The sequence below is a fragment of the Scyliorhinus torazame genome, chromosome 7, assembly GCF_047496885.1.
Source record: "Scyliorhinus torazame isolate Kashiwa2021f chromosome 7, sScyTor2.1, whole genome shotgun sequence".
Lineage (NCBI taxonomy): Eukaryota > Metazoa > Chordata > Chondrichthyes > Carcharhiniformes > Scyliorhinidae > Scyliorhinus > Scyliorhinus torazame.
Window position 1 is genome coordinate 146,215,367 of NC_092713.1, and position 19,284 is coordinate 146,234,650.

The following is a 19,284-nucleotide window of genomic DNA, read 5'->3' on the forward strand; positions in this document are numbered from 1 at the left end:
TAACATGAATTTACACACTGCCTGTTCAGATGACGTGTAATTCTGTGAAGTTTGTATCTCATTGTCTTTATTCAGAAGCTCCAATATTGCCCCATTCTTATACTCAGAAGCTATGCTATTCCCTCATTCATATACATTGACTGTTGTGCGAGCTGAATGTTCGAAAGGTTCATTTTGCTTTTTCAATTTTATAGTCTATACAGCAGACTCGCAAAGTTACAAATGTGAATCTGATAATTTCCTCACATTATTACTAGACCCAAGCTTGAGTGAATCACCTCATTTATATTAAAAATCCCCCTATCAGCCTCTAAGCTACAGATTCTGCTGTGGGCCTACACTTGCTAAAAACTGGCAGAGACTATCCTGAGATGGACTAAATTCATCTACTCCAAAGAGAATAGAATGATATTCAATTTTTGAATTGGATTAATGCTGTATAACTAACAGAGGATCGAAGCTTTCATCCTCATAGTGATACCTGCTTCCAAAAGTGAAAGAATAGGAGTCTATCCCATTGTCACCTAGTATCCTCATGCTCCTTCATAGAATATAATGAAATGACATTCTTTTTATTATTTCACTATTTTAATTCATGAATGGATGTACATAACATTGGAATGTCAAAGTATTTTAATAGGGAATCTAGCTGAAGAGAAAGGATAAACATACTGCAATCTAAGAAATAAATTCTTTTAAGATTTTTGCAAGTTCTTATGCTATTCCACTGCAGAAAATATAAAATATTTTTCCCTGAATACACTATTTATTTTATTCAATCAGACTTTGCACATTCTTTTATCTGTGAACCCATGAGAATACATGTAATTATGAAAATTAACGATTCTCTTAGTTAGAATACACAAAATGAAGTAATGAATTAAAGAGTAGCTATCTTGTCCTTACAATTATCATTGCACAACTGATCACTTGAAGCAAGGCATGACAGTTTTAAAGAAGTATTGAGAGAAGATTGTCTGAGTGCTCTTGAGGCAAAATTAAATCAATCGCCATTTGCCTTTATTTTGCTTGAATTTCAGTTCAAGAATTGATTGTGATTCCATTCTAACCAGAGATGGGATTCATCTAAGAGGTCACAGGGCTGTATGCCACCCCATCCAATAGTTTTGTGGCATAAGCATGTGCCCACGAGGCAGATTTATTTAATGTCGTGCCTACACAGTAGAGATTTGTGTCCTGTCACCATGGCTGGATTTGAATCCAGGCCACCAACATGAAAAGTCAGTGTTCAAACAACTACTTCGCAAAGATCTTCAGTCTATCATTTATATTTGCTTGTAGATGAGTTGAAGGTTATGAGTTCTATACCTGAATGTCACTTCGTTCAGCCTGCAGTTGGGAATTTTATAATCTGGGTGTTGGTTGTCAGTCAATTTTACTTGTGACTGAAATGAGTTTCATTCATTCCTGGTCTGCATTCAGTTGAGGGGTTAAATTAATTCAAGCTCCGCCTTGCCCACTGTAGCATTGCACCTCTGTTGTGGTTGAGCTCAAGGCCACATATATGATTGCTGTAGATATGTGCTAATTTCGAGTTTTCCTTTCCCAATAAGTTAAAGTACCACACAGACTGACATCCATAAAAATATCAAACACAATGTTTTCTCTTAATTTTTGCTCTGGGACGAATGTTGCTCATCACGTTGGAATGTGGATATATGAATATTATAAATTGCAAAGCATGTTGGAGCTGTTGTGTTCTTTTAATTCCACTTAGTTCACTTTCAATTAGATGTGAACAGATGTTAGAATGCTTGATTTTTAAATAAAAATGCAGTAATTCTGTTCTGATTATTTTTGTTAATGATCATCTGGAGTAGAAGTATTTTTCTTTAACTTATTGTGTGTGGCCTAGTCATCGTAAAGCAAAGATCATGGCCAATAGTATAATTATCTTTATTGTTGAAACAGTTATGAAGAATTATGCCTATTTTGACAAAATTCAAGATTATTGGTGCAATCTATCGGCTTCATCGTGCCTGACTTGGTCATAATGAGGCCGATAAATCTCGGGAGAGGCGTACTGGCATCGGCACACCTGATTTCGCGAAGCATCACAATCCGAATACCGCCCATTAAGGTCGGGATCCAGATTTGCATATTCCAGTGAGCAGTTGTCTCAATTGAATATGTCTGCGCCGGTTCTACCCAGTGCCCGGGATCACATGGCCTCGCCTCGCGAACCTCGAGCTGGTGCCGTTTAGCAATGTTTTCCGCACTTGCGGAGGGGTCTCCTAGGTGATTGGGGGACCCCGGGTGACCGCCCTCTGGGAAGAGTGGTACCATGGCATCCCTGATGTCACCAGGGAACTGTGGCACTGCCAGCTTGACTGTGCCAACCGGTCACATTGGCAGTGCTACCAGGGTACCACCCTGGCAGTGCCAGGATGCCCAGCTGACACTGGCATGGCATTGCCAGGGTGCCAGACTGGCAGTGCCAAGGTTCCCAGGTGATATATTGCCCAGGCTGGGATTTGGGCCTGGGGTGCCATGCCCTTATGAGCTGGGGTGCAGGGGTCTTGATGACCCCCTAATTGGTGAGTTGGGTTGTTTGGGGGTTCTGGAGGTCATGGTGGGGGGTCTTGAGATAGAGGCACCATTTAAAAATGGCACCCGATCGCGTCCTGCACTAGCGAATGGAGCTCATTCGTGCAGGACATGGGACTAAGTGCGGCCTCAGTGGGGCATTCCTTGCTTGGGCACAAAAATGCATCCCCTTTAATAGCGGAATAATTCTCAGCACTGCCAGCGGCGGGAAACACCCAGCTGAACACACCCGACACGAGACTCTGTTTCATTTCCGTTAAATCGCGCTCAAAATTTTGAAATAAAGAATGGGAACGGATTTAAAAATATACCAAACAAGAGAAAGAATTGTTCGTAAAATACAGTTATATTATTTTACAATGAGACAGACCGAAGTGCAAAATTTCTGATCATGCAATTGAGGTTCAAGTTGAGACAGATTCTCTTCTAGTCATGTTTCTGAGTTGTTCTAAGTTGGCCACAACAGGCATCTACTTTTGTTTTCAATTTTCTTCATTCCCTTCCTTAAACATTTGTAACTTCTCAGGGATGACAGCCTGGGTGGGATTCTCCCGTCCTCCAGTCGCATGTTTCTCGCCGGCGCGACATTTGCGGATGATGGGGTTTTCTCTTCCCACCACTTGTCAATGGGATTTCCCATTGGAGCCAGCCCATGGCACCGGGAAACCCACGCCGGGCGGCGATGTGCTGCCGGCGGGAACAGAGAATCCCAAAGGCGAGAGCGTTCCAGCCCCTTTCTACTCCACTCAAGTGGCCAACATTGCTGCACAGCCCCACAGACATTGAATGCCAGAAAGCAAATACAATTATCATGGATAATACAGTAAGTGCGATTCAACCTCACCCAAAGTCCAATTGCATTTTGGATCATTGCAGAAAAACTTCAGTTCCATAATTCTGGGCCGGATTTGACTCGATCTTTGAAGTAAGGACGAAAACAGGAGTAGGGCATTTAGCCCCTCGAGCCTGTTCTGCTAACAGTCGATGAAATTGTGGCAAATCTCTGACCTAACTCCATGTTCTCTAGGCTTCCGCAAAACTTTTAATTCCTCTGATTAGCAAAAATCCATCCATCTCACATTTAAAATTAAAAATTGATCGGACATCGATTGCCATTTGGGGAAGAGAGTCACAAACTTCTCCTACACTTTGCATGTAACTGTTCTGTAATTTTACTACTGAAAGGCCTGGCTCTAATTTCTAGACTATGTTCTCTCATCCGTGACTGCCGAAACACAGGGAATAGTTTCTCTATATTTATCCTATCTCTTACCCTTAATTTCTTGAAAACTTTCATTAAATCACCGTTTAACTTATTCAGTTCCAGGGTGTGGAACCCTAGTTTGTGCAATTTTTCCTTGTCACTTAATCCTTCGGGATCTGGTATCATTCTGGTAAATCTATGCTTCAATGCCTCTGTTTCCATTAAATCCTTTCTAAGATCTAATGCCCATTACCACTCATTGTCCTGTAGGAGTGGTTGAACTACAGCTTTGAAGCAGGATTTCCATTCCCTTGTATTCAAATCCTCTAGATATAAAGGCCAGCAGTTCACTTGCTCTTTGATTATTTCCTGCACTTATTTAAGATATTTTAATACGTACCTGGACCCCAAAAGTCTCTTTGGATCTCATTGTTTCTAGCTTTGCACCAAAGAAGTATCCACACAAGTTGGCAGAGGATATAACTGAGGTACAGGTAAATGCTTTGCATCAGTTGTTACCAGGGCAGAAGCTGCTGCCAAAGGCACAGTGAAAGAGGAGGTAGGCTACTGGATTGGCTAAAACTTGATTTTTAAAAATTGATCAGTGCTTCATCCCTGTGGGATGTGAGAATGGCAATGCTACTCCAACACTGACAACACAGTAAAGGATCACGACTGCTAACACACCCACCTCAGTGTATTTCCTTCCTCAGTCCACCCTCTGTAGAAGGTCAGACCACTGCCACCCTGAACATCAATGTTCAGATCTTTCATGTCTGACAGTATTCTCCAGTGATTAGGTTGCAAAGGGCTGAAAACATGTTGAGAGCAGTTGCACCTCATACGCAGGTGGAGAAAAATACTAGGACCCGTGACCGCAGAGGACATAGTAGCAGTGGAGATTTGTCATCCAGCATCTCTGGGCCCCATGATAATAGTGCATCTGTGGCTTCCCTTATGCACTTGTGCACTGCTGACTGTGATATGCCACATAGGTCACTTGTGCAGCTCTGAACCGAGCCTCTGACTTTGAAGTTCAGAGCGGCAGTATCTTTCAGAGCCACAGGCAATGGATGACCTCCTAGTCCATGTGGTGCCAACTCTTGCATCACCTGGCACAGGTGGACTACCGTCCCCCTGGACAGACACAATCTTCTCAGGCACTGACCTCTGATATCTGGAGGTCGGAGGTTCTACGCTGGAATACCTATGGCCATTAATATCTCCACTGAGGCTCCATCATCTGTGATCCTGCTCCTGGAAGAGGAATGGGCCCTGCCTCCCCCTCCTCTGCAGGGCACTGTTCCTGGGTGTGTGCAGCGGCACATCGCTGCTGCTGCTGGCCGATCACAATCAAAAGAATTGTCACCCGATTGATTCTATGATTCTCCACTATCAAAAATTGAAAGAAAGAGAACACAAAGTCAGTGTTGAAGAGTCCTGACGATGCCCTGATCTTCAGGACTCTCAGGATCTAGGACAGCCACCCCATGCACATTCTCCTCTGTCTCCTTAGGCCTGCGAAATCCTACCAACTGTCCTGGCTTGACACAATTCACACCTCTTTAACCTGGGGTTACCCCATCTCTGGATCTGTAAAGATTTAATTACCTGCTAATGCTCGCATTCCAAGCATTGTCTGGCATCTTTGAATCTGTCTATATATATGTTTCTGGAACAGACCTCTTCATTCACCTGAGGAAGGAGCAGCGCTCCGAAAGCTAGTGACATCGAAACAAACCTGTTGGGCTTTAACCTGGTGTTGTAAAACTTCTTACTGTGCTCACCCCAGTCCAACGACGGCATCTCCACATCAAAAATGTGCAGGTTAGGTGGATTGGCCCTGCTAAATTGCCCTTAGTGTCCAAAAAGTTTAGATGGGGTTACGGGGATAGGGTGGAGGTAAGAGCAAAGTAGGGTGCTCCTTCCAAGGGCCGGTGCAGACTGGATGGGTAATGGTCTCCTTCTGCACTGTAAATTTTATGATTCTATGATATTTCCTTTAATTATTTCTCATAAAACCTTTCAATCTCTACTGGGCACTACCAGTCACACCTCGATAAATTAACAACGACCGGGCTATCTCGTAATACACGTCATGGTACACCACCTTTCCCGCCAGGATTATCACAAACCCATTCCTGGATCGAGGTCTTGTTAGGGGACACCTAACCTCTGTAACTTGGGCTTTTGGGGCCCTTGGTGGAGGGTGCTTTTTGAGTGTTACATTCGGTGGCATTTGCGGCATTTGGGGGATCGGGGGCCATGCTGGAATCTAAAATTCTGAGTGCAGTCCAGTCTGGAATTGGAGTCCTAAAGACAATGGCTGACCACTTTTCCGTTGAATGGCGCCCTGTATTTCTGACTTGAAAGCTTTTGTGGAATACCCATAATAATTTTAGAAAAGAAACTGAAATCATAAGAGGAGAAAATACACATTTAGTTTACGCCTTTTTCTATCAGGTATGCCAGAGTCAGAGTTTTGCCGTACAGAAAGAGGCCCTTCAGCCCATCATGTCTGCGCCAGTCATCAAAAACCTATCTATTCTCATCACATTTTCCAGCACTTGGTTCATAGACTTGTATGCTATGGCGTTTCACGTTCTTATCTCAATGCTTCTTAAATGTTGTGAGGGGCCCTACCTCCACCACCCTTTCAGGCAGTGAGTTTCAGATTCCCACCACCTTGAGGGTAAAAAGGTTTTTCCTCAAAACCTCTCTAAATCCCCTGCCCCTTACCTTAAATCTGGTTTCTCAAGACCTCATGTGATAAATTTGGACAATCGCTTCCGTTACTTGTGGCTCAGTGTGTTGTCCATAATCCATTTTAGCTTCTAATAAGCTTCAAAAGGGAAAATAGCAGAATGGGAGGCTTCAGGTGGTGTTGTGGTAATGTTACTGGACTAGAATCCAGAAGCCCAGGATAATGGTCTGGGGAGATGGGTTCAAATCCCACCATGGCCACAGGCCATAAATATGGAATTGAAAGCTGGTCTTAGTAATGGTGACCGATAACTATTGTTAATTGTTGTAAAATTCCATCTGGTTCAATAATGTCCTTTCGGCGAATCTGCTGTCCTTACCCTGTCTGGCCTATTCCAGACCCCACAGCAATACTGGAATAATATCCTGAATATCAGATGTGGAGATGACTGTGGATGCATCTTCATGAAGGCACAGCCTCAGACTGCCCTTCACATACGTTGGAACGTCTTTGGTCATGGGAGTAGGAATTAGTACATGCATCTGGTAGAGATGCTTCTCTGGTAGAGAAGCCAAGGGGCCAACCATTGACCGTGGTGTGCCTTGCGGAATACCCGCCATATTGGCAGTAGGCCTCAGCGTTTTCACGGCACAACTGCGCTTGGATGTTGTGCAGGAAAAGGAGAGCATTTCCCTACCTGGAAACTGTGACAGTATTCAACGCTGAATCGTGTTAACTTGTATTCGGCTGCAAAACTCTGAGTTCAAAAGCATTCTTAAGTCATATGAAATAATCAGTGAGCTCAAAACCACATCAATTACAAACATTTATATGCTCGGAAGAGCAGAAACCACAAGAGTGAGAAGCAACCGTTTACCTGACATCATTGGTGGTAACATCCTTGTGGACAGCATTATTTAAAGTGTATTCACAGCAGTAGCTGCATTTCAGTGCTCATTTGTTGAAAAATTAAGTCCATGGCACATGGTAAATTTTAAAAAAGTGGATTGGGGTTTTCACCTGAGAGGGACAGGGCCTAATTTCTGCTATTTTAAAGGGCAGCCCGATCTTAGTCACCCTCTTCAGGCCCACCCTTATTTCCCCCCCTTCAGGTGCCACCCTCAGCCCACACTCTTCGTACCACCCCTGAGTCCCCACTTCAGCCCTCCTCGATCCCTCCCCTCATCCTCCCCCCTCAGCCCTTTGTCAGTGCCAACCTGGTACCTTGCACTATGAGGAGGGAGGGCAAGGGTGTGAGTACCCTCCTGACACTTGCCTCCAGTGTGTTTAGGGGGTCCTTCATGGGAGGTGCAGATCAGCAGGGCTTGTGCTAGGCTGAAGGAGCTCAGGCTTGAGATGGGGATCATTTGGTTGGCTTTCCCATGTAGCCTTCAATCCTTTAAACTGCCTGTCAGTATACCAAATTCAAATATCTGTAAGGTGAAGGTAAAAGTATTCCCTTTAATGTGATGTAAACCTTTGCAATTGTTTTTCCACAGTCTATTCCACAGCCCTTTAACTCATTGAAGTCACTCTGCAAGCTTGGAAGCCTAAAAGCTTTGAACTGCATTGTTTACATTCAATTTCATGAACCATTGCCTTTTAAAAGCCTTTTGATTAACAGATCCAGGCAATTTCAAAAGGATGGCTTCATGGTTGTTTATTTATATAGCTCTGCTGGGGTCTATTAACTCTGAGGAGCAGCTGTTTTACTAACCACATTTTTTTTGAAGAGGCTGCATCTTTGTTCTAAAGAGATTCCTCGAAAAAGCAGCACCTATGATGACAAGAAACCATTCTTTAATAAATGTGACATCTCTGCTTCCCTTGCAAATCATGCTTCTGTAATTGTCTCAATTGCCAAAGCCTGCAATGCAATTAAATATGATGTTTCATAAGTGTGACATTTTTCATGCATAAAACTTGGACCTTCTCTCAGTCAAATCTCTACTTTGTCCTTTGCCACAGCATGCTCTCTTACGTGTCCTTCAATTGCCAGGGCCTCCTCTTCCACTAGAACAGCAAAGTGGGCTATTTTACTACACATCTGCCCATTTCCTGGGTAATGTGCACTCTCTTTTCCTGTAAGGTGGATGGAAAGATTTTCATGAATGATAAGAGTCAACCTCGGCCATTGGGGTGGCATTACACCAAAGAATATTTCACGTACTTTCACTGTCATGCTGCCATCCTCACATCTTCCACGGGTGGTTATGCTGCCAATGTTTCCTTAGTACGCCGCATGGCCGAGGTTGCAAAAGGCACAGTATTGCCAGGACTTAATTCGATGGTGGTCGCAGAGGGGCTAAAGTAATTGGTTGACTCCCAGAGGATTCAACCTCCTCTGATTACTGCAGGGTCCCAACTCACACTTAAATCTGATCACTATATGATTCCACCTATACTGTCCTCAGTGCCAAGGGAAACTAGAAGAGCTTGTTGTAATGAAGAGAAATGAGATTGGGTAAGTTTATCCACAGCCCAGCAATGTGCTTCAGAAATGTAATTCATTTGATGGATTTGGGTGCATGGTTAATGTTCTACTTATTACAATGAAAAATTTTGTCATGATTAGATATTTCTTGCTATTATAGGAGGATTATTCATGATAATCGAACTAGACTATATTATTTCATGATTTGGTTTGACAAGGAGCTGAATGAAGTATGTGAGCTCCCATTAATTCCAAGCTCATCTGGTCTGTAATTTGAAAGTTCAATATCTTTCACTTCTTTTTGATTGAACTTTAATTGAAGTTCAGGGATGCTTCCAGCTTCCCTTTTGTTCAAATCAATAAATAAGTCACCACCAGTACAGGGGGACAGATTATACATTATTGTATTATCTAAAGTGTTGTTATATTATTAAATTTGAAATTGCTTTCAGCACGCTTTGAGATTTTCACTTTCTTCAATGAAATTCCAAATCAATACGTTTGTTTTTCACAGAAATATCCGGCTCTGCAGAAGAGATTCCTCTTGTTCGCTGGAGGCAGCAGTGGCTTGAAAATGGAACCTTGCTTTTTCATGTCCACCATCAAAATATAGCTCATCGTTTACCAGGACTTATCCCGACCATCTACTCTCAAACTGACTCCGCTGAGGATGAACTCCGAATCCTTCACATTTCGGTGATGGTCAGTTACTCCACTTTATGCTTTTCTTCCCTTTTGATTGTTTATTTTAAATTATTGTTTAACCACCGTTCTTAACATTTTTTTGAACTTAAACATCTATGTTGGTGGAGGTCTGAGCCGAAGTGAATTAGTTATTTTGTTATCTCTGTCCACGTTGGAGGGCAGAAATTGATGAGTTGCTTTTCCGTAACAATCTTTTGTTCTCTCAAAGATTATCAACAGCCATGTAAGGAATAGATTTAAAGTACTTGAAAAGTGGAAAATCTTGCAGTCCTTACAGTTGTAGCAAACTTCAGTGAAGTGTAACATTGATAGGATGAACATAAATATCTACTGTTATTGTATTATTGATTTGAAACGTTTCTATTAATGTGTTCTTGTACTTCTGGCACTGGAAAGTCCTGTGTCTTAGTCTGTGTTGATGGGCTCATAAATATGGATAGATTTAAGATTATTTATATTAAACATTCTCTACAGATGACGGGTAGCAAGGCATCACATGCTGTCAAAAGAATGGATGCTTAAATCTTTCTCAAAACGGATAACAGATTACCCCAACCTATGTGCAATGTGCACAGCTTCTTTGCAATGTACAAGATTTTGTTTTGCATTTATTTAACTGCATTTCCAACCTTGAATGATGGACAGCAGAGTACTTATATGCTCCAAATATTTGCATAATTGCAAAGTCAAAATCATAATCTTTTTGTGATAATTGCAGTTGAAAAATTAATGGAATGATAGAATTGGGACTGCATGCTTCTGAGAGGTTTGGGTTGACACTGTGAATAATTTTCCAATCTTCCAGCAATCCCACCAGATCAGTCACAATGCAGGCGTTGAGCACATCCATTTCCCACTCAACTGACTTCAGCAGTTACCCTGAACTCAAGCACATATTAACATTTGGGGAAATGCTAGTTCTGATTTATCAAAATTCACTAGACTCTGGGGTGGCCCCAGAGGATTGGAAAGTAGCAAACGTGACACCACTGTTTAAAAAAGGAGGTCGGCAGAAAGCGGATAATTATAGGCCGATAAGCTTAACTTCGGTTGTAGGGAAAATGCTGGAATCTATCATTAAGGAGGAAATAGCGGGGCACCTGGAGGGCAATTGTCCCATTGGGCAGACGCAGCATGGGTTCATAAAGGGTAGGTCGTGTCTGACTAATTTGGTAGAATTTTTTGAGGACGTTACCAGTGCAGCAGATAACGGGGAGCCAATGGATGTGGTATATCTGGATTTCCAGGAAGCTTTTGACAAGGTGCCACACAAAAGGTTGCTGCATAAACTAAAGATGCATGGCATTGAGGGTAAAGTGGTAGCATGGGTAGAGGATTGGTTAACTAACAGAAAGCAGAGAATGGGGATAAATGGGTGTTTCTCTGGTTGGCAACCTGTAACTAGTGGGGTCCCTCAAGGATCAGTGTTGGGCCCGCAGTTGTTCACAATTTACATAGATGATTTGGAGTTGGGGACCAAGTGCAATGTGGCAAAGTTTGCAGACGACACTAAGATGAGTGGTAAAGCAAAAAGTGCAGAGGATACCGGAAGTCTGCAGAAGGATTTGGATAGGTTAGGTGAATGGGCTAGGGTCTGGCAGATGGAATTCAATGTTGCCAAGTGTGAGGCTATCCATTTTGGGAGGAATAACAGCAGAATGGATTATTATTTAAACGGTAAGATGTTAAAACATGCTGCTGTGCAGAGGGACCTCGGTGTGCTGGTGCACGAGTCGCAAAAAGTTGGTGTGCAGGTGCAACAGGTGATTAAGAAGGCTAATCGAGTTTTGTCTTTCATTGCTAGAGGGATGGAGTTCAAGACTAGGGAGGTTATGCTGCAATTGTATAAGGTGTTGGTGAGGCTACATCTGGAGTATTGTGTTCAGTTTTTGTCTCCTTACCTGAGAAAGGACATATTGGCACTGGAGGGAGTGCAGAGGAGATTCACTAGGTTGATCCCAGAGTTGAGGGGATTAGATTATGACGAGAGGTTGAATAGACTGGGACTGTACTCATTGGCGTTTAGAAGGATGCGGGGGGATTTTATTGAAATATATAAAATTATGAAGGGAAGAGATAGGATAGATGCGGGCAGGTTGTTTCCACTGGTCGGGGAAAGCAGAACTAGGGGGCATAGCCTCAAAATAAGGGGAAGTAGATTTAGGACCGAGTTTAGGAGGAACTTCTTCACCCAAAGGGTTGTGAATCTCTGGAATTCCTTGCCCAGTGAAGCAGTTGAGGCTCCTTCTTTAAACATTTTTAAGAAAAAGGATAGATACCTTTCTAAAGAATAAAGGGCTTCGGGGATATGGTGTACGGGCCGGAGAGTGGAGCTGAGTCCACAAAGATCAGCCAAGAATGGCGGAGCAGGCTCGAGGGGCCAGATGGCCTACTCCTGTTCCTAGTTCTTATGTTCTTATGATCCTGCAAGCTTGGATGGCTAAGGGGATTTGTTGGACCAGTTAATGCCACTTTAATATTTTAAAACCGCCTCACTCCTCATTTTGAACAACCGAAAAACAGTTGTAATTCTGATGGTAAAGCATGAATGACAGAAAATATATCAGCAGACAAGCTTCCATTATTAATATTTTATTTGAATGTGCCAGAAAACAGGTGGTAAATCTTTGCTAGGACAAAGGGTTAAGGGTTGAGCCCGGTCTATTGAATCCCAGTCAAGTAACAGATGCATTTTCAATTTTCTAATAACTTTATTTTTCGATGACTTATGAAGCTTTTTTTTAATGTTTGCATATTTCGATCTCTTACTGAATTTCTATTACTGAATTTTAAATAAATGTTTCTGCATGTTTTGTTTGTTTATTTGTCCTCAACTGCAATTGAGGTTGAACATCTGACTGCCTTAAATGTAAACAAAATATTCCAAGATTAAGGTGAAAGTTAAAGTGAGGATTTCAAATCTCTTCCCGCATCTAGTGGTGCACTCAGCCAGCCCTTTGTCTGTTTCCATAGCTAGTAATTCCTGGAACAGGTCACTAGTCTGTTGACAGAGGCTTATAACTTGAGGGGTGCCACTCCACATCAAGCGTGGCTGACCAGGAGTCTCTCCCACTGTTAATGCCAACCTTTGGCATGTTTGGAAAGATTTGCAAGTTGACACACTCAACCTGTTTGGCCGTGTTATGAATGTACCTTCCCTGGTCATCATGTCTTGGGGTGAGACTCAAACCTGGAGCTTCTGAGGAAGAGGCAGGGACGCTACCCAATGCGCCACAAGACCTACAAAAGTGAAGCTAATTGCTATTTTATTGAAAATCAGACCAATGTGTTGGTAATGAGGTAAGTTTCAAAATTTTGAAAGCAAAATAGGAAGTATCGGGATTTTGGAAACCAGTGAACTGTTGGCTCCAGTTATACTCTGATCAAGTGAGCATTTATTGAATAAAAACAATTTTCCTTCCAGCTGAGTTTAACGTTCAGTCAATGTGAACAGTTTAATTGCTTATTTTCAAAGATAAGTCTTGACGTATTTGGATAAGAGGATATGACGTTCATAAAAGCTTGTGTTAGCTTGTTTAAATTGATGCTTCATTTTAATGAGATGGCCGTCACCTAGATTTTGGCTTTCAGTTTTAAATAAATCAAAAGACATTTGTCATAAATCATTTCTGATGCGCAATCAATTACACTCAAGACAAAGTGATTTCATAACTGAAGGCTTTAATCTACTAGAACTTGTTCCACAGCAGCTTCGATACAGAAAGTGAAGGCTGCTGGGCCGGCACCGTTTCTTATACTCCGCCTGTCAGGGCGGAGCTACGTACAACAGCCAATGGTAGACCCCTGGGTCTAACCAATGGTCATCAGCCTCTTAGGTACCGTAATACCTGGTACTACCACAATTTCAATGCCAATTGAAAGACGGAGGATAAATTTATATAGTTATATTCAATTTGTAGATCTTAGTCTGGAAATTATGGGGCTGATTTTACCTTCCTTCACCTGAACAGTTAATTTAGAAGAGCATATTGTGCTCAATGAGCTCATCCATTGACCTCAATAGGATGAAAATCGAACAAGTTCTGTAATGGTGGACAATCCACTCTATCACATACTGTCCAGGCAAAAGTAAGAATTGGCCTTAGTGCAACAGTGAGCATATCAATTAAAAGAGGTATATGTGTGTGTAAACTGTGAGCTGAAGGTGGAAGATAAATGTGAACATGGAAATAAAATGACTGTAATGGATTGATGCAGTGTGCCTGAAAGGTCAGAACCAGTGTAGCATAGGAAAATACGGAATTGTTTGTTGAACTACTACCAAGCAAATGTGTCATATGGTTTTACATTAACCTTGTCCAAGGGTTAAACATGAAGAACTCGACTGCTGCCTATAAATTGAAAAGAGCCAGTTTCGTCAAGCTTATTTAAAGCTGAATGCTATTGATAAAATACATTAAACTGAAAAACATAATGCTGTCATTCAGGCTGGACTTTTGCTTCAACGAAGTTAATGGAAGTATTAAAAGTCTCCTAATGGCATTACATGTTTTTGATTGGTGACAAATGTAAGGCAGCAATGAATACTTTTGAGATGAAAGTCAGTCTTCAAACATACCATGTGCATTGTCTGTCTCTTCCTATACCATCAACTGATTTTCTAATATACAGTCACAGTAATAATGCAGTGTACCTTATGAACGCTCTGTCAGTTTCCTCGGGTGTGAATATAATGAACAGGGCTTTCTGGGACCAGAATCCTGCCCAAGGTCAATGGATTTTTAGCTTGTCTGTCGGGTTCTCCGTCCTGCTCACGATTCCTGTCCATGGGAGATTCCCACCAATATTCACTTACCCAGTGTGCACCTTCCTGTGTTCAACTAAATAGCCATTCTTTATGCGTGAATCTTAACATTGATAAGTTATTTTGTCATAGTTATCATCAGGGATAAGCTGAAGCCTGCTTTCATTTCAAGAACTTTGAGCAGAGGCCATCAGATAATAAGCAAGAGTATTGTAAATAGTTGTATAATGGTTATGTGACTGGATTCGTAATCTAGAGGCTTAAATTAATGATCTGGAAACATGTTTAATTCCTACTACAGCAGCTGAGGAATTGAAATTCAGTTAATTGGATGCATTTAGAAATAATGGCCGGGATTCTCCGATTCGAGTTCCCCCCCGCAATCGCTGCCAGCGGCGTCGGGGAATTTGCCGCTCAGCCGAAACTCCATTCACTGTGGCAGGGCTGGAGATTCCCACCGGCGAGAACGGCCAATATTTCTAGTATCAGTAATAGCGACCCTGTAACTGTCATTGTTGTAAATTGTCATCTGGCTCATTAACAAACAAAGAACAAAGAAATGTACAGCACAGGAACAGGCCCTTCGGCCCTCCAAGCCCGTGCCGACCATACTGCCCGACTAAACTACAATCTTCTACACTTCTTGGGTCCGTATCCTTCTATTCCCATCCTATTCATATATTTGTCAAGATGCCCCTTAAATGTCCCTATCGTCCCTGCTTCCACTACCTCCTCCGGTAGTGAGTTCCAGGCACCCACTACCCTCTGCGTAAAAAACTTGCCTCGTACATCTACTCTAAACCTTGCCCCTCTCACCTTAAACCTATGCCCCCTAGTAATTGACCCCTCTACCCTGGGGAAAAGCCTCTGACTATCCACTCTGTCTATGCCCCTCATAATTTTGTATACCTCTATCAGGTCGCCCCTCAACCTCCTTCGTTCCAGTGAGAACAAACCGAGTTTATTCAATCGCTCCTCATAGCTTATGCCCTCCATACCAGGCAACATTCTGGTAAATCTCTTCTGCACCCTCTCTAAAGCCTCCACATCCTTCTGGTAGTGTGGCGACCAGAATTGAACACTATACTCCAAGTGTGGCCTAACTAAGGTTCTATACAGCTGCAACATGACTTGCCAATTCTTATACTCAATGCCCCGGCCAATGAAGGCAAGCATGCCGTATGCCTTCTTGACTACCTTCTCCACCTGTGTTGCCCCTTTCAATGACCTGTGGACCTGTACTCCTAGATCTCTTTGACTTTCAATACTCTTGAGGGTTCTACCATTCACTGTATATTCCCTACCTGCATTAGCCCTTCCAAAATGCATTACCTCACATTTGTCCGGATTAAACTCCATCTGCCATCTCTCCGCCCAAGTCTCCAGACAATCTAAATCCTGCTGTATCCTCTGACGGTCCTCATCGCTATCCGCAATTCCACCAACCTTTGTGTCGTCTGCAAACTTACTAATCAGACCAGTTACATTTTCCTCCAAATCATTTATATATACTACAAAGAGCAAAGGTCCCAGCACTGATCCCTGTGGAACACCACTGGTCACAGCCCTCCAATTAGAAAAACATCCCTCCATTGCTACCCTCTGCCTTCTATGGCCTAGCCAGTTCTGTATCCACCTTGCCAGCTCACCCCTGATCCCGTGTGACTTCACCTTTTGTACTAGTCTACCATGAGGGACCTTGTCAAAGGCCTTACTGAAGTCCATATAGACAATGTCTATATGGACTTTAGGGAAGGAAATCTGTCGTCCTTACGTTGTCTGACCTACACGGGACTCAGACCAACAGAAATGGGGTTGACTCTTAATTACCTTCTGAAATGTTGCAAGAAAGCCACTCACTTGTGAAGAAGAAAAAAGATTTGGATTCATACAACACTTTACATCACCACCGGACATCTCAAAATGCCTTCAGCCAATGAAAGAGTTTTGCAGGAGAGATGTTGTTGCAATATCAGATGCCAAGAAGCTAATTTGCAATGCTCGCACAAACACAAGTTTGAGAATGGCCAGAGGGATATTGCTTGAGGGACAAAGATTGGCAGGACACCAGGGATAACTCATTTCTTTGTTTTAAAAAAAAATAATGGGATCTTTTTTGTGGCAGGGAGAGGTGGGAATGTGGAATTAGAATGCAAATAGATCAGCCATGAACTTAACGAATGGCAGAGCAGGCTCGAGGGGCTGAATGGTCTATTTCTGCTCCTATTTTGTATGTTTGAGCAGGTAGACATAGCCTCAGTTCAATGTTTCATCCAAAGGCAACACCCCTGACAGTGCATCACTCCCTTGGCACTGCAGTCGTGTGACAGCCTTAATTCCTGTACTGAGGCTCTGGTGTAGGCAACAGTCAACAGATGCCAATCAGGAAGGTAGTTGTCCATCAGCTTCTCGAGGGTGGTTATGAATGGGCAATAAATGCCGGCCTTGCCCCTGACACCCACATTAAAACCAAAGCAGATTCCCTGAATTATCGATTCTTCCTCCCTTACAAAGAAAAGTACAGCACAGATCAGGGCCTTCGGCCCTCCAAGCCTCGCTTGATTGCAATCATTTGTGGTGTTGTTCCTGCTACTTTCCAGATTGAAATCAGCAAACTGTATAGAGAGCAGGAATTTCAACCTGTTCTGGATAACTCCACACCAAATAGTGAATCTATTTATTAATCTGCTTTACAAACCGCTGAGGCCCTTAATTGAGCTCAGCTGTTTTCAATTGGCAACTCCGTTTTTTGCCAATCAGCTCTTGGCAAATGCATTTTGGTTGAATTTATTTTATATGCTGTGTGAGGCTATAACTGATCAGGAAATAAACCATAAGGCATGCAGAATAATACCCCTGGCTGATGATTCTGCTTGTTATTTGGAAATCTGCAGATGCTGGAATTCCCCAAAGAAAAACACTTCAAATGAGAACATTTAGATGAATAAAACATTTATAACTGCTGCCTTAAACCTCTACTCCCGATTTCAGCTAGCGACTGGAGGATTGATGTGTAATTACACAATAATCCTGCAGTAATCACTCAAAACAAAGGAAGGATAGCCACTGAGAAACTGATAAAGATATCTTATAATGCCATGCAAACATGGACCAGAAAACAACTGAAACACTGTTCCCTTTCTGTTAAAGAAAATTGTATTAAATATTTTTTTCCAGGACGCAAAAGTAACAGTGTCTTCGCTGAGGGAAATCAATATTTATTGCCGACACTTTTATGGGGCAATAAATGCAGTTCTACATTTTTGAATCCAAAAATTAACCCCTCCTTATGTTTCATTTTAATAAATATGTTTCATATAATCTGTGTGAAAGATGAAGGAAGGACTAAATGTTCTGGACCTGCCTGTCATGGGAACCGTCGCAGGCAGAGCCAATAATTTAACGGACCAGCGAAAGGTCTCTGGACCGTGGGCAGGAAGTTCCTGGGGCGGGCAAGATCGGGATGCCCCACAAAAAGAAAATTAATTGTAACATTTCAAAGATTGCAGACCACAAAAACCACAACCTCAGCAGCGAAGATCCTCAAATCTCTCATACCTCTTAATCCCTGTTATTTTTTAACGTTTCCAATCCTCTTCACCATGTGTTTGTCTTGTGCGTGTCTGGGTGGCGTGTGGGATGAGGCTTTGGAACTAGTTAGACGAGTAGACTGTTGTTCTATTATTTCCATTATTTGTTCATCTTTTGCTCTTGTTTTACTGGTAAATCTGGTGTCTGTAACTCATTGGAGCAGTCAAGGGTTAAAGTTCTCAGGAAAATACACAGATTATTGGTTAATTCAATTATGTTGGGACTCCAGGGTTTGTGGGGCTGGAAACTGTCAGCACACTCACCCAGGATGTCATAACAGTAGTCATGGAGGAGTTCGGAAAGGAGAGTCAAAGAATCGTTTGTTACCAAAAGTAAGTATTTACAAGTAACAGTTCCAGTTGGGACATCTCTGCAGTTCAGCTCCTATCTGGGCCAGCTTTTATGCAACTGAGTTAATTAGCCTGCTGATGGCGCTCTACCCCTCAGTGGGGTGGCTCGTACTCCACGTGGCTCACAGGGAAACTAATCATGTCCTCCCCATGGGTCTCGTGTTATAGGGTTATAACATCCCTCCCCCCGCCCCCCCGCGCACCCCCCCCCCCCCTGCCCTCCGAAGTACGTAGGTCTCTCTGAAGAAGATAGAGCCCGAGAGTGCCTGCTCTTCCTCGCCCGCGGCTGCATGGCCAATGGTTATGGGGTTGGATGGGGGGGTATGGCGTGTTGGGGAACATTGTTTTGTTGATGACAATCTGAGGGGTACCACCGGTTATTGATCCCTGCCCATGTTGCCGTTGGAATCCTCAGATGCCTGCGTCTCCATCTCTGAGTCGGAGTCTCCCACCTCCCCCATCTCGGCATAGGGCCGGGGGGTGGGGGCTGCTCCCAGATCCCATTGTGTCGAGGTGACATGGCTGGAAGATGATTCTTCTGGTGGGGCATGGCGTAGTACTGTCCCCCTGCTCCAGAAATACTCAAGGTGCCTCCACACCGTCTTCTACAAAGCCAGTTCGGTCTGTTGTGCCACTGTCCCTGGAATCCATTGGGCACCGTCTCTGAAAGTACGGACATACACTGCATCCCCTAGTTTGAAACTCCTGGTCCACATCTGCTAGCCTTGGCTTCGCATCTGCAGGTGCTAACCATGTTGCACTTTCCCGCCAATGTCAGGGAATGCAAGGCTGAGGCGAGTTCTCAGCCTCCGGCCCATCATCAGTTCGCTGCTGCTACGCTAGTTGAAGCATATGGCATAGCCCAATAGATAAACAAAAATCATGCTCGTCACATCTCCAATGTCCCCGTGGTTTATTTATTCCTCTCTTGAAGGTCTGCACCGCTCATTCAACCAGCCCATT

At 43.0% G+C, this 19,284-nt stretch overlaps 1 protein-coding gene across 4 annotated transcripts in view; it reads left to right on the forward strand.

Moving 5' to 3' along the window:
• The window catches only part of astn1 (astrotactin 1), a 4,064,875-nt gene that overhangs the window by 784,764 nt on the left and 3,260,827 nt on the right, over positions 1-19,284 (forward strand). For all 4 annotated transcript variants that reach the window (XM_072511608.1, XM_072511609.1, XM_072511610.1 and 1 more), the window contains exon 2: positions 9,425-9,612. In XM_072511608.1, coding sequence (XP_072367709.1) covers positions 9,425-9,612 — 188 coding nt within the window. The remainder of the gene's footprint in view (positions 1-9,424; positions 9,613-19,284) is intronic.